The 13,374-nt window shown below is 40.3% G+C and overlaps 1 protein-coding gene across 1 annotated transcript; it reads right to left on the reverse strand.

The window, feature by feature from the left end:
- Positions 1 to 636: 636 nt before the first annotated feature.
- LOC109477125 lies at positions 637 to 3,609 on the reverse strand. The gene is made up of 2 exons (XM_019778183.1): positions 3,122 to 3,609; positions 637 to 2,026 (listed from the first exon to the last, which is right to left on the reverse strand). The coding sequence occupies exons 1-2, from the start codon at positions 3,416 to 3,418 to the stop codon at positions 1,484 to 1,486; spliced, it is 840 nt and encodes a 279-aa protein (XP_019633742.1). The 5' UTR covers positions 3,419 to 3,609; the 3' UTR covers positions 637 to 1,483.
- Positions 3,610 to 13,374: the final 9,765 nt, after the last annotated feature.

The raw sequence follows: 13,374 nt of genomic DNA on the forward strand, positions 1-13,374 counted from the left end.
CCCTGTTGGTTGGTTGAAGCCTCCATCCTCCCTTTCGGAACGGGAAGTAGAGGATGGGTTGACCCGCGCATGCGACCCTTACTACCTTACTGGCTCTCTGTTGGATCACCGCCCACCAATATTTGTGGGGGAACAAGTCGGGGACCACCAGGACGACTCGCGCCCGCTGCTCTATCGCTGTTTCGATATGATACCCCTTTAAATGTTCTTGTGAACAGCCGGATGAAGTCTAACATGGACACCCCATTTTCTACCCATCATGGCGGAATGATCTCCATTCCCCAGTATTTTCTTCCATTCCCTTGCGTGCTGATAGATCTCCCCTGCCCGGAAAGTGGTTGGGTCCCTAAAGAGTAGCGAGTCCGCCGACGCTTTTATTCTACCTGCAGAGACCGCTTCTACTGAGGGAGGAACGATGGCTCTACTGTCTCGGTTTCTAGTAATCCACCGTATCTTATTTATTAAGTGTGTCTGATAAGTAGAGTACGGGTCAAATTGGTGTAGATGCTCGAAGTCCTTGATATCAGGCGTGCACCATTTTTCCTCACAAAATACAAAGACATGAGCTTACTTGTGTTTTTTGGACCCTTTTACTTCGGATCAAAATGAAATGGAAGACACCAATGTAATGCTTTGCATGACGTTTAATCTCAGAGTCAATTCCAGTCCAAGTCGCACCAAATCTAACCATAATACACTACAATTGCAGGCATTTCTGAATACACAGCACTGTTTACATCTCAGTCAATTCCAGTCCAAGTTACACCAAATCTAACCATAATACAATACATTTGCAGGCCTTTCTGAATACACAGTACTGTTGACATCTTAGTCAATTGTAATGCGAGTCGCACCAAATCTAACCATAATACACTACAATTGCAGGCCTTTCTGAATACACAGTACTGTTGACATCTCAGTCAATTGTAATGCGAGTCGCACCAAATCTAACCATAATACACTACAATTGCAGGCCTTTCTGAATACACAGCACTGTTGACATCTCAGTCAATTGTAATGCGAGTCGCACCAAATCTAACCATAATACACTACAATTGCCGGCCTTTCCGAATACACAGTACTGTTGACATCTCAAATGCAGTTCCAGTCCAAGTCGCACCAAATCTAACCATAATACACTACAATTGTCGGCCTTTCTGAATACACAGTACTGTTGACATGTCAAATGCAGTTCCAGTCCAAGTCGCACCAAATCTAACCATAATACACTACAATTGCAGGCATTTCTGAATACACAGTACTGTTTACATCTCAGAGACAATTCCAGTCACAGGTCGCACCAAATCTAACCAAAATACAGTGCATTTACAAGCATTTCTGAAAAGACAGCACTGTTACAATTTGGGCTACATTGTTATACTTGCCCACAGATTTGTTACGTCATTACATAGTTAAATCAGTCTCTTTCTCTCCCTGGCCACCTTCAAGGCATTTAAATAAATAACATCCTCACAAATGTTTACTACTTTTTGTCTTTATGTGGTAGTGGACAATCTCTATCCCAATGACCCTTTTCGTTACAGTTGTTACACTTGTCTTCCGGCCGCGGCCCCCTACCCCTGCCTGCCGACCTGTATCTATAAGGGGTGTACCTATTCCCAGTCTGACGAATAGTTTGCAAGGTCTGACCGGAACCGCTAGCTCCCTTCTCTGCGTGGTGGATAGCTGCATGACTTTTAACAAAACCTGCTATGGACTTATTGACTTGTTTCACCACTTGAGAACCAAACAAATCAAGGATGATGTCCTTAAAATATTCTTTCTCTTCCAGAGGCCTGAGCTGCTGTAGAATAGCTTTATACTCTTCGGCCTTCGGGTGGTTGGACTGTGTGGCCTGCCGAGAAAGCGTTTCCATTAGACCCATTGCCTTCTTTGCGTCAAAGGCTGCTTTAGGCCGACTGGCGTGTTGGATAAGCTCGTCCTTGATCCCATCCACTGACGTTCCGCGAAGTCGGTTGATCTCCTGCCTTAAGGCGGCGAACTCTGTGCGCAGGTCTGCCAACCCCTGTAAGCAGAGAACACATGAGTATTAGCCTTCGCATGAAAGCACTTCTGTCTTCGCAATTAGTAGCCCGTACACACACGATCTTTTCCGCTATGCACGCCCGGTAGCTACCCCTGTCTGTCTCCACATAGCTTGTGGCAAAAGACAGCACGAGGTGCAGCCCCGGATGCCCGTACACACAGGATATTTTCTGCTATTCACGCCCGGTAGCTACACCCCGTCTGTCTCCACATAGCTTGTGGCAAAAGACAGCACGAGGTGCAGCCTCGGATGCCCGTACACACAGGATATTTGCTGCTATGCACGCCCGGTAGCTACCCCTCGTCTGTCTCCACATAGCTTGTGGCAAAAGACAGCACGAGGTGCAGCCCCGGATGCCCGTACACACAGGATATTTGCTGCTATGCACGCCCGGTAGCTACACCCCGTCTGTCTCCACATAGCTTGTGGCAAAAGACAGCACGAGGTGCAGCCCCGGATGCCCGTACACACAGGATATTTACTGCTATGCACACCCGATAGCTACCCCTCGCTTGTCTCCACATAACTTGTGGCAAAAGACAACACGAGGTGCAGCCCCGGATGCCCGTGCATACAGGAAATTTGCTACCGTGCACGCCCGGTAACCAACCCCGTTTGTCTCCACATAACTTGTGACAAAAGACAACACGTGGTGCAGCCCCGGCAGCCCGTACACGCATACGCTCTATTTGCATAACAACGATTAATAGAATCGAACAATGCTCACAAAAATGCAAAAATCAAAACCAGGTGTATGTCTAGACAGACACCGACAAACAAAAGCTGTTACGACTATGTCGTCCAATTTACATATCCATACAAACGGAACGCGGTATGAAAAACAAAACTTCCCTCACTATGAAAAACAAATAACAAACAGCCGAAAACTCCTACCAATAAATGACACAAAGCGATAAACCCCATGCAAGCAAGACAAAAGCATCAAATAAACAAAGCTATGTAACCACACGACCTTACGATAAAAAGGAAACGAGTGTTACCCTAAAAAAAACGAGAAACTGTCACCACACCGCCAAAAGGCCAACGTTTACTCGTACCAAAAATCCAATTTACCTGCTGATTGGCCTGCGGCTGGGCTCCTGCCGCCGGCTCCTGCCTTGCCTGCGCCCCTGCGCGAACTGGATGTCCTTCCTGTACTTGTTCCTGCTCTTGTTGTTCTGGATTCTCTGGGGGAGGTGGTGGATTCTCCTGTTGCACGGCGTCCTGGCCTTGCTCCCCGCCGGCTGGCTGGCGTTCCTGGTCCACCTGCCCCACGTCCTGCACCTGGGCCTGCCCGGGTTGTCCGTCACGCTGTGGTACGTCCCTAGCACCTCTGCCCTGTGGCCTGACTGGGTTCTGCCGCTCTGCCATTCTGTAGCGACGCAATCAATGAACAATCACTGTTAGCTAAGAACTCACCACCGTCAAAGCCCAACCCGGGCAAGCCTCCTCCATGCGGAAAGAACGACTCCTAACATGGGACGCAATGCACGGAGACTCCACCCGAGCTTTCCTCCCTCTGAATAACCTGTGCTACCAAATTCTCCACCCCACACGACACAAACACCCCAATACACCGGTATTCAAATGCACTAGAGAAAAGGACACGAAACTTGCCGACAAACTAGACCTAAAACGGCGCCAGAAAAATCCTACAAACGAAAGCCGTCTAAAATAATCAAAACAGACATGCACCAAGCGTCACCGGTGCTGAAGGTTGACTAACAAACTGTAAATGCGGTCTTAGCACGACCCCACGACCCTCCAACCTTATCCTCGATGTCTTGTGCGCCTTGGCGCCTGAGCTCGACGCTTGGTGCGGTGCCTCGTGGCCTCGTGCTGTCTGTCCGCCGCTGAGCGCCGTCCCTCGACCTCCGTAGCGTGCGGGGGAGTTCTCTGAATGCACAGCACGGTGTGATGCGGCCAGATTTTTATAATGGGGTTAATATAACTTCATTAAGTATTATCCAATGAGAGCGCAGTAAGGATAGTACTGTTCGTTGGCTGCAGTTCCATGACCTCCGCAGTGGCGCTAATAAAAGAGTGCGTTACGACAGAACGGGCCGGTGTCAAGCCAAATCCTTGCGATTGCCAAATCCATGCGCCATCAATTATTTGGCTTGGTATCCACGCCAAATTCATGAGCGGTGCCAAATGTCTAAGCCATACGGTACGCGTGGGGGTTTCGAATATGCTGAATACATTTTGCTCGGCTATTGTACACTAACGTTAAATTCAATGATTACTTCAAAATATTTTAGTCTGATCAATTAAAATCTAAATTATGGACAGACAATTTCACAGAAGACAAAGTGTTGGTCGGCATTTTCAAGCGCCTAAATCTAAATCGTTGAGCGAGGTTACCGCTGACCTTTAACCTTAGAGAACATAGCGCCTAATTCGGTCTGACATACAGTTCATATTTTGTAAGCAGTGCATTTGCAGCTCAGATACTGTACAAACGTAATCATTTTTCAACCCCTATTAAAAGGGAAATGATTTATTATATTAAGTACGAATTTGTTGTGTTCTATTTTCTTTTCCTAGCGCACTGGACCAAGAATTCTTCGTAGGCTATTCTCAACTTTTTTTTTACTTTGTGTGACTCAAGAAGAATAATTAATAAGGATCATAGGTCTAACATGACATTGTTCTTTATAATCTCTAAATCTATTCAGCATGAAGAGTATTCTGCCCTTATGGGTTACCTGTCAGAATGTATCCAGATGTCTATATCATAAAAAACTTACAAAAATGAAACACTTCACTCTTTCTGTTACAAAATTTTATTGATCCTTACAAACAACATTTTGCACGATATGAAGGTGTATTTCTTTAATTAACGCTACTAGTAGGTTTAGTTGATTTTTTCTTGCTTGGAGCTAGAACGAAAGATTGTAAATGTGACCTTTTCTTGCATAAACGAGTATTATCTTTACTAATGTCACTGTTAGGACTTCAATATCTCTTTTTGTACACTGCTTTGTTTTTTCCACTATCTACAGCTTGTACATGTACTTTCAAACTTGAAACATGAAAATTCACTACCATAGCATTGTAACTTGTAAGTAAAGATGTGATTGGATTGTTTGAAATAAATTTCTTCATGAGCGTTCAAATTTAAACATCCAGACGGTCAATACGATTCGTACCATACTTAATCTTAGAAACTGTGGTCTTCCCCAACAATGTATAGAAATTGCTATACATTACAGAGGTGGTATCTAACTGGATTAATTGATGGCAGAAATTAATAACCAAAAAGATAGTTTGCATGATTCAATGTTCCGTAACATCAGACAAATGTAGTTTTTGTCCAAACATCTTTGTTCCTTGAATAATACCTACTGTATCCCAAATTACTATTTTCAGGAACTGTTAACGTTGTGTTTTAACATCATTGGTCTTTACAGGTCTTCCCGACACCCCGCCTTCCAGATATAATCCCTGGCCTCCTCCATCGTGGCTGTGCCTTTCTTTATGTGGTAAATGGCAGCCAGCGCTTCTGGGAGGAGCACCATGATGCGGTATTCCATCGCCTGTAGCCAAAATGAGAAAATGGGTTATATGTAAGACAGCTAATGCCAAACCAATGTAAATTGTTGCTTCTCTAAATTGCCCACTTCAGTTTTTTTTATTCGCCAAAAATCTGGTTCATAGTGCTCATGTTTTGGCACCAGTTGAGAGTTTAAAAACTCCTTTTCTTCCTATTTGTAATTTAAATTCATCTTTATTTTAAAAACGTTTGAAAATCATTTTTATCAGGTTTAAAAATCATCTTTTACCAACCAGCCACATTAGTCTGTTAACATACATACATACACTTACATGTAATTCGACTTATAGGCTTACATACAGCCAAACCAATAAATAAATAGGCTTACATAACAATTTGCAATTTTTATGTTATTGGTTGAGCACTTACTTTCGTAGACAGACTTCTTGGCAAACGTTTGCAGCGTATGTACTCTAGACTTCCTGGTCTTCACCGTCACGTCACCGAAATCTGGCGGTTTACCGGTTTGCAGAAAGGTTTTTACATCTTCCACAGAAGCCTAGGTAGATTAGATAAAGCCGCAGAGATTTTGTAACTTGTATTACGACATTACAAAAAATGACCGTAACGTTAACGGTTATCAATCTGCAGATCGGAGAAAATCATACATTACGTACTTTTATTGTGCACTCATCCAATCACTTCCCTGATAAAACCTTAGTCATTTTTGACACATAATGATCATTCCATCAAACCGTGATGTGAGCAACAACATTGACATCATATCATAGGAATAATTATTATAGTGTAGGTTCCTTGTACTGGACTCGGGAGGGCGCTGACTCCGTCCCTTCCGCCATATTTGCTGGTGTGACCAGAAGTGTCGATCTGGTCTGACAGTGGCCCTGATTTGCTCATTTTGACACGCTCTGCTAGAGAATTATGACATAAACATATGTTCTTTTTACCTCTTGTGTCCGTTTCTGCTGGCATTAAGCTAATATTACGATCCTACGACTGAGTTGCTGCTGTGGTGTTTGCCCATACAGGTCCAGAGACTGTCATAATTTACCGCTGCATATCATTAACATAGGATTTCTAAAGGGTCTGTATGGAGTGTCCCAATTTTCAATTCCATAAAATCCACGACGGCAAATGGCTCATTTGAAAGGTTTCCATCAAATATCTTAATTTGTGTAGTATTCAACGGTGGAATAGCCAGTTAAAGTTTGGGGAAGAAACGTTTGAAAAATAGGTTATTTTATTTAAAGTATTGTCGAATCGGCTACTAACATCTGCTAGTTTCTATAAGAGCTGTTGCCATAGTAATCTCCGCTGCCAAATGATTGTTATTCCACTGCAGTGCTCAAATGAGCCCGCTGCGGTTCAGACCCAGGGGGGGGGGGGGGAGAAGATACTATCCCATCATCCTTTGCAATACACATTCCACAACACGTGTCCCAGATTTCTGACTGTCAGCACCAGGCATATAGTCTTGTCATGTTTCCTTTAAAAGTGCAGCGATTGGCAACAATTTGACCAGTAATTTTTGGTTCTTTGAATTATCAAAGGACTCAAGTAGTGTATGAGGCTATCTGACTTTTGCAACTTATGTACAACTTCTTAGTATCAACTCCCCCCCCCTGGTTCAGACCGGAAAAAATTACCCGTCGTGCTTTGCGAGGTGTCCATCCCCCTGTTCATTTTCTTGCTCTGTAATATTTTACGTCAAAACCGCCGTTTCCATTTTATATTGTGTAAGCCACGGCCGTGCATGTTTGGGGCACAGTATTATAAGTCCCCCGATCTTATGCTGAGGTCACATTTCCAAACCGGGGCCTGGCCGGGCAGCTTTTGGGAACGAAAAGTACGATATAAAAGTCAACAAAACACACAAACGTTTTCGATGATAATCATGGGCACTATATCTAGTATATACTCTTCATATGGATTGTTAATTTTTCGTTCATACAGACAGCCCGGTCGGGCCCCGGTTTGGAAATGTGACCTAAGCATTATAAGTTAAGGGATTCCTTTGGGCGCTTCGCTGTGCCTTTACATGCATGTAATAATTACCTTTGAGCGACAGTCAAGTCACGTTTATGCTTGCATACGTGGTTGCGTTTGTGTGTGATTTTAAAGTATAGCTCAGGGCCAAACTTGATAATGGGACTCCTTGTGCCTTTCACTGGTACAACATTACATTGGTTTGTTTTGTTTGTTTTTATTAGATCTCCATTAGTGTTCAACTGACCACTATTCTTCCTGGAGTCCACATAAAATTCAAAATTATAACAACAGAAATGTACGGAATTCAACACAATACTAACATAAATTGAATGATTTAAAATAATTTCCATAATTAAGTAACATAATCTGAGTTCGAATCAGACTGATCACTGACATTAAAAAAAGTAACATAATTAAGTAACATAAGGTAAGTCCGAAATCAAATTAATAATCAGTTAATGTAGTCAACTATGAAACACATTAACAACGAAAATCTCTTGATTAAACAAATTGATAATGCAACCAGAGTGGTCAGAATGAGAATAAATTATAGTGGTAACTCAAAATACAGTCAACTGAGGTTGAAACAAGGTGGTAATTGGTAAATAATAATCTATGGAAACCAAAACTAACAAATAATAAATTAAAACATAATCCTGATCACATTCCTATGAATTTGATTGTGCAATTGACTAATCGACTTACAAAATGAATTTACTAGGTTTACATTGGTACGTCCGGTATTGGACTTGCTGCGATCACAGATCTTTAGTGCTGTCGGGTTGCTAACGGACGATGTGGGTTTGAGGCCCTCTGGCTGTTTTTCTTTGAACTACAGGGTTGTCTCAAACTTTTACCCATGATAACCCAAGAAGAAATTTGTGTTTTTCCGTGATTATTAAGTGGTAAATAACTGTGATAAAGACAAGCATATGTGTGAATAATGCGGCCAAACGTGACTGTGATTATGCCTTGTGATTAACTGGCAGGGTCACATGAGATGTCAACAAAAAAAGGTGTAATTAACATAATTTATGCACTTGATTAATTTACTCGATTACCGCTATAAACTATAAACTATAAACGTTTTTTCATAATGTTAGGCATACGATGAAATAAATTACTTCCTCAAATATTACTCCAATAACTGGAGAAAGCCTTTAAAATGGCCAAAATTTGCTCGGTTATTAGTGTAGGGTTTCTTTCACAGGCACGCTGCTCTGTCAGAGGCTCTGTCCATAACAGGCCGAACCGCAGGGGGGCGCTTCGGCACGCACTGAGCCATGGTTGCCAGGGGCAACATGGACAGTGATGGGTTCAACGGTAGGTCAGCTACAACTGGAGTCTTGTCAGCGTCGTGATTAAAACTTAGAATAACTTTGAATAGAAAAGATACCACCAAACTGTTTATTTCGTCCTACAGGCCTGGCATTTAGTTTAATTGTACTTCTCTGAAATTTAATGGAGGACCTTTATATAATAGAACTATATGGAATCTTTTGCTTTTGTAATTCGCATAATGGCCTTTAAAATGACCTCAAGTTTTTTTGGTGTAGCTTGAACATATTGACTTCATTTCTTTGCTTGACGGCATATTAATTAGCATAGGTTGATCTAATTAAGGTTTAATCTTTAAGTCACATCTAAAGGGACAAATCATTACTGATCTCATGCTTTGCCCATTCATCCGTTTTACCTACCACTAAACAGTTATATTGGTACCAATTGTATATACTGCTGTTGTTCTGTTTCCTTTTATGTCTAGACTCTCTCTGCTTAAAGTATAAACACACACACACACATACACATACACATACACATACACAAACAAACAGCTAATGATTGCATTGTTTTTAGTTGTTCTTTTCCTGACATCATGTCTAATTACTCATTCAGGGTTGCAAATAAATGGAGCCACGGTGTAATACACTCAATCGCACGTCACGCATACTGACACTCAGGTCAAAAATTACAGATGCAAATTTAACCATAACAATCTCCGTTTATTGTAGAATCACCGAAAAGCGCAAAATCTTAAGCATTCATTACAACACCAGTCTCAATGACATACAGCAGATATAACAGTGTTGGTGTCAAACTGTTTCATTATTGCAGTCTGATTGTTATAAGTGGCTTTCATTCTTCATAATTTCCTCTGGGAACCAAGTACAAGATTGTAGAATCGTAGTTCAATAACAAATACAATTTGCTTTAGACGTTAATTTTCGTTTACATGATCTTTAACATTCCCACTACATTTTTCTGTCAGTTTCGCACTTGTTCAAGCCCATAACAGACCTGTTATTATGAATGACACATTGATTTGAATTTTAAACACAGCTCAAGTTCTTAACATATCACATATTTAATACCGCCTTCAAACATCCATATAACAAAACCATAGCAAATCTGCTGACATCATTGACGTACAATTGAAATTCTTTAACACAAGAAGGGTTTGTAAGCATTTCTGTGAGAACTGTTACTCACATGCAGGTGTTTCATGTCTGATTGCAGTTGAATATATTAGGTGTAACTCCAAGATAGTGACCTTAGTATATACCTGGGACATTGCATGGTATTCCTCCCCTTTGAAGTGTTAAGACTTTCAACTGTACTGACTTGGGATCTAACTTTCACTTACCGTTAACTAATATGTATACTTGAAAAAGGAAAAAAGAATTTCTAAATCCTAACATGGGTCTCAATGACGAACATCAACACATTCCATGTAAATATAGTTTTACACATGTTCTAGACGGATGTGGTGAAAAAAGACTGTCCTAAGTTAGATGTGGCATTGGTCTTATGGTCACATCGTCAGACATATCATGCCCTGTACTATCAATGTTTCAATTCGTCTACTCACGTAATTCACCACATCTTCCCTACCAATGATATTGACATCCAACTTTATCGTTTTCTGTCTTTGGCTAGGACAGTTCCAATCACTTGTCACATGTTCTTATCACTTTTCTCAATAACAGTGTAAAGATAATCTCCTCATAGATGAAAGGCTCTGTTTTGTCTTACACGTTTTAGATGTTTTGTAAATACATTCTTCTAGTGTTCTGGGTTTTTGCCCGTTCACATTCATGATGTAACTGATCAAGAGGAACAAAAAAAAAATCTGCACCACTAAAAAGAAGACAAGCAAAACAAGCTGGGGTCACACGTCTGGTTGGAGATTACATAAAATGAACATCGTGGTGTTATTGGTGTGATGTCATCACTGTTGCACAGCCAACTGGTTTTCAACTGCACTAAAGATTCTGACTGGAGGTATTACTGCCTAAGGTGTAGTCGAGTTTTAGAAATAAGCTCTCTTTTTCATTTTCATTTCAGTCGGTACAATTGGTCATACTTTTAGAAGGATGGTAAGTACTGTGTTCCTTGCAGTATCCAACGAGTTGACTGGGCAGCCCCTAACTTATATACTCTGTAACTTTAAGTCTTACTTAACATGTTCTATTGGCACAGCGTCTACCTCTATGACAGAACCAACATTTCTTAATGTTGTCTCCTAGAAATCGGGTCCGATCAGGTTTTGAGCGTGTGAAAAATCTGCGCATTTAGATATGCAAACTTGATTATACCCAATGGAATTTAAAACTTTTTTTGCTGTTTTAAACATAAAAACTCTAAAAGGATGACACGAAATTGGTTGTTATTAATAATTGCTTTCTGGAGTACAGAATCGTTTTCAGGCAATTTTGCAGTGATTTTCAAATGTTGAGTTTGTATGCACAAAAAGTTTGAACTGTAAACGTGAATGAACCTGCTTGAAAAAATAAGAGATTAAGGTTAAAGTAGCTAGAGTTAAAAGCTTCATATAGTTGAATTTCACACAACAAAACATTGTGCTAGCAACTCCTAAAAAAACGTTAAATGTTAAAAATGTTAACGCTTCACAGACAAAAAAACAAAGCCTTAAAATTGACATTAACATTTTTGCTCGTGAAGATATGCAAATAAACCTTCCCTGGATACTTGAAAATATTCAGCTTTTCAAAAACAAAATAAAGGTAACAAATGGAAAACCACATCACAATCTGCTTCTGAATTTCGTTCTGACATATTTCAGGATTTTTCACCCACAGATTTTTCATGCGCAAAAAAAAACCGTTCCCCATAGTTCACTCAATCGGAGTGTTGGCAACTTTTCACCAAGTAAACTTGGTATGATTCTGCCATCAGAGGGACATTGTGTGCCTGTATCTAAAAAAACTAATTATAATATGTAAAGCTATGTATATTTATAGGCACATCGTCTACTTCTATGGCACAGAACCACCATTCTTAAAACCTTTTGTCTATCAAACATGCTAAAAAAATCAAAGTGTTGCCTGTTTTTCACCAAGTAAACTTGGTATGATTCTGCCATCAGAAGGACATTGTGTACCTGTATCTAAAAAAGTAATTATTAGAAGTAAAACTTAAGCATGTTCTATAGGCACATCGTCTACTTCTATGACACGGAACCACCATTCTTAAAAACCCCTTGTCTCTCAAACATACTAGAAAACTCAATCAGAGTGGTGCCAATTTTTAACAAGTACCTTTGGTATGATTCTGCCATCAGAAGGACATTGTGTGCCTGTATCTAAATAACTAATTATAACAAGGAAAGCTATACATGTTCTATAGGCACATCGTCTACTTCTATGACACGGAACCATCATTCTTAAAAATCTCTTGTCTCTCAAACATACTAGAAAACTCGATCAGAGTGGTGCCAATTTTCACCAAGTAAACTTCGTATGATTCTGCCATTAGAAGGACATTGTGTGCCTGTATCTAAACAAGTAAATCATTACAAGTAAAACTATGCATGTTCCATCGTTCTTAAAACCTCTTAAACATGCTAGAAAACTCGATCAGAGTGGTGCCAATTTTCACCAAGTAAACTTGGTATAATTCTGCCATCAAAAGGGCATTGTGTGCCTGTATCCAAACATTGTCACGTTATCATCAGAAGTAAAACTATGCATGTTCTATAGGCACGTCGTCTACTTCTGTGACACGAAACCACATTTTGTCTCTCAAACATTGTAGAAATCTCTATCAGAGTGGTGTCAATTTTCCGAAAGTAAATATGATATGATTGTGCCACCAAAAGAACATTGTGTGTCTGAATCTAAATATGTGATAATAAAAGGCAAAATGAATAAAACTATGGAAATTCTATAATGGCACAACGTGTATTTCTATGACCAGTTTAAGGCTTCTATCACCAATTGAAGACTTCTAAGCAATAACAGGAAAATGTGAAATCTTAATGTTGCCAATTTGTCACCAAAAGAATAATATTATACTAGTAACTCTGCCATCAGAAGGACCTTGTGTGTATCTATATATTAAGTAATAGCAAAAATCACAAAAAAAACTACAACTGTAGTAACTGAAATCAGGGTTACGTCTACAGGATTAAAATGTGCATACGCTTTAAACAGTCTATGATTAACGTAAAGTTTAAATCTAAAGAAACTGTGGTCCCAGATATTTATGCCATGTACATATAACCCCATGACTTCAGCCTGATCAGCCTTTGTAAGAGTGCTTTAGTACAGAGACTGGAGACACTCTCAAGGATCTTAAAGGGGACTCAATAAAAGAAATGCACTTCACTCAGTAAATGGTATGTGAATATCTGACTTCATCGAAATAGCGGGCAAGCATAACTGATAATTACTGCATTTTCAGTAAGCAGGCCAGCACATATAGATGATAATTGTGAGGACTATACAATGATAATAGTATGGTCCATGAAACCACGCAAACTGTATTTTATAAATGACATCTGATAGAGTCCAAAAATTAA

This window comes from Branchiostoma belcheri, unplaced genomic scaffold (assembly GCF_001625305.1).
Source record: "Branchiostoma belcheri isolate BF01 breed outbred unplaced genomic scaffold, Haploidv18h27 scaffold4, whole genome shotgun sequence".
Taxonomy (NCBI): Eukaryota; Metazoa; Chordata; class Leptocardii; order Amphioxiformes; family Branchiostomatidae; genus Branchiostoma; species Branchiostoma belcheri.

Bases quoted from the DNA above. Each gene is read 5' to 3' on its own strand.
- LOC109477125 (XM_019778183.1), bottom strand. From the start codon at position 3,418: ATGGCAGAGCGGCAGAACCCAGTCAGGCCACAGGGCAGAGGTGCTAGG. The intron at 2,027-3,121 runs GTAAATTGGATT...CTCTGCTTACAG, and splicing joins AGCCGCAGGCCAATCAGCAG to GGGTTGGCAGACCTGCGCAC.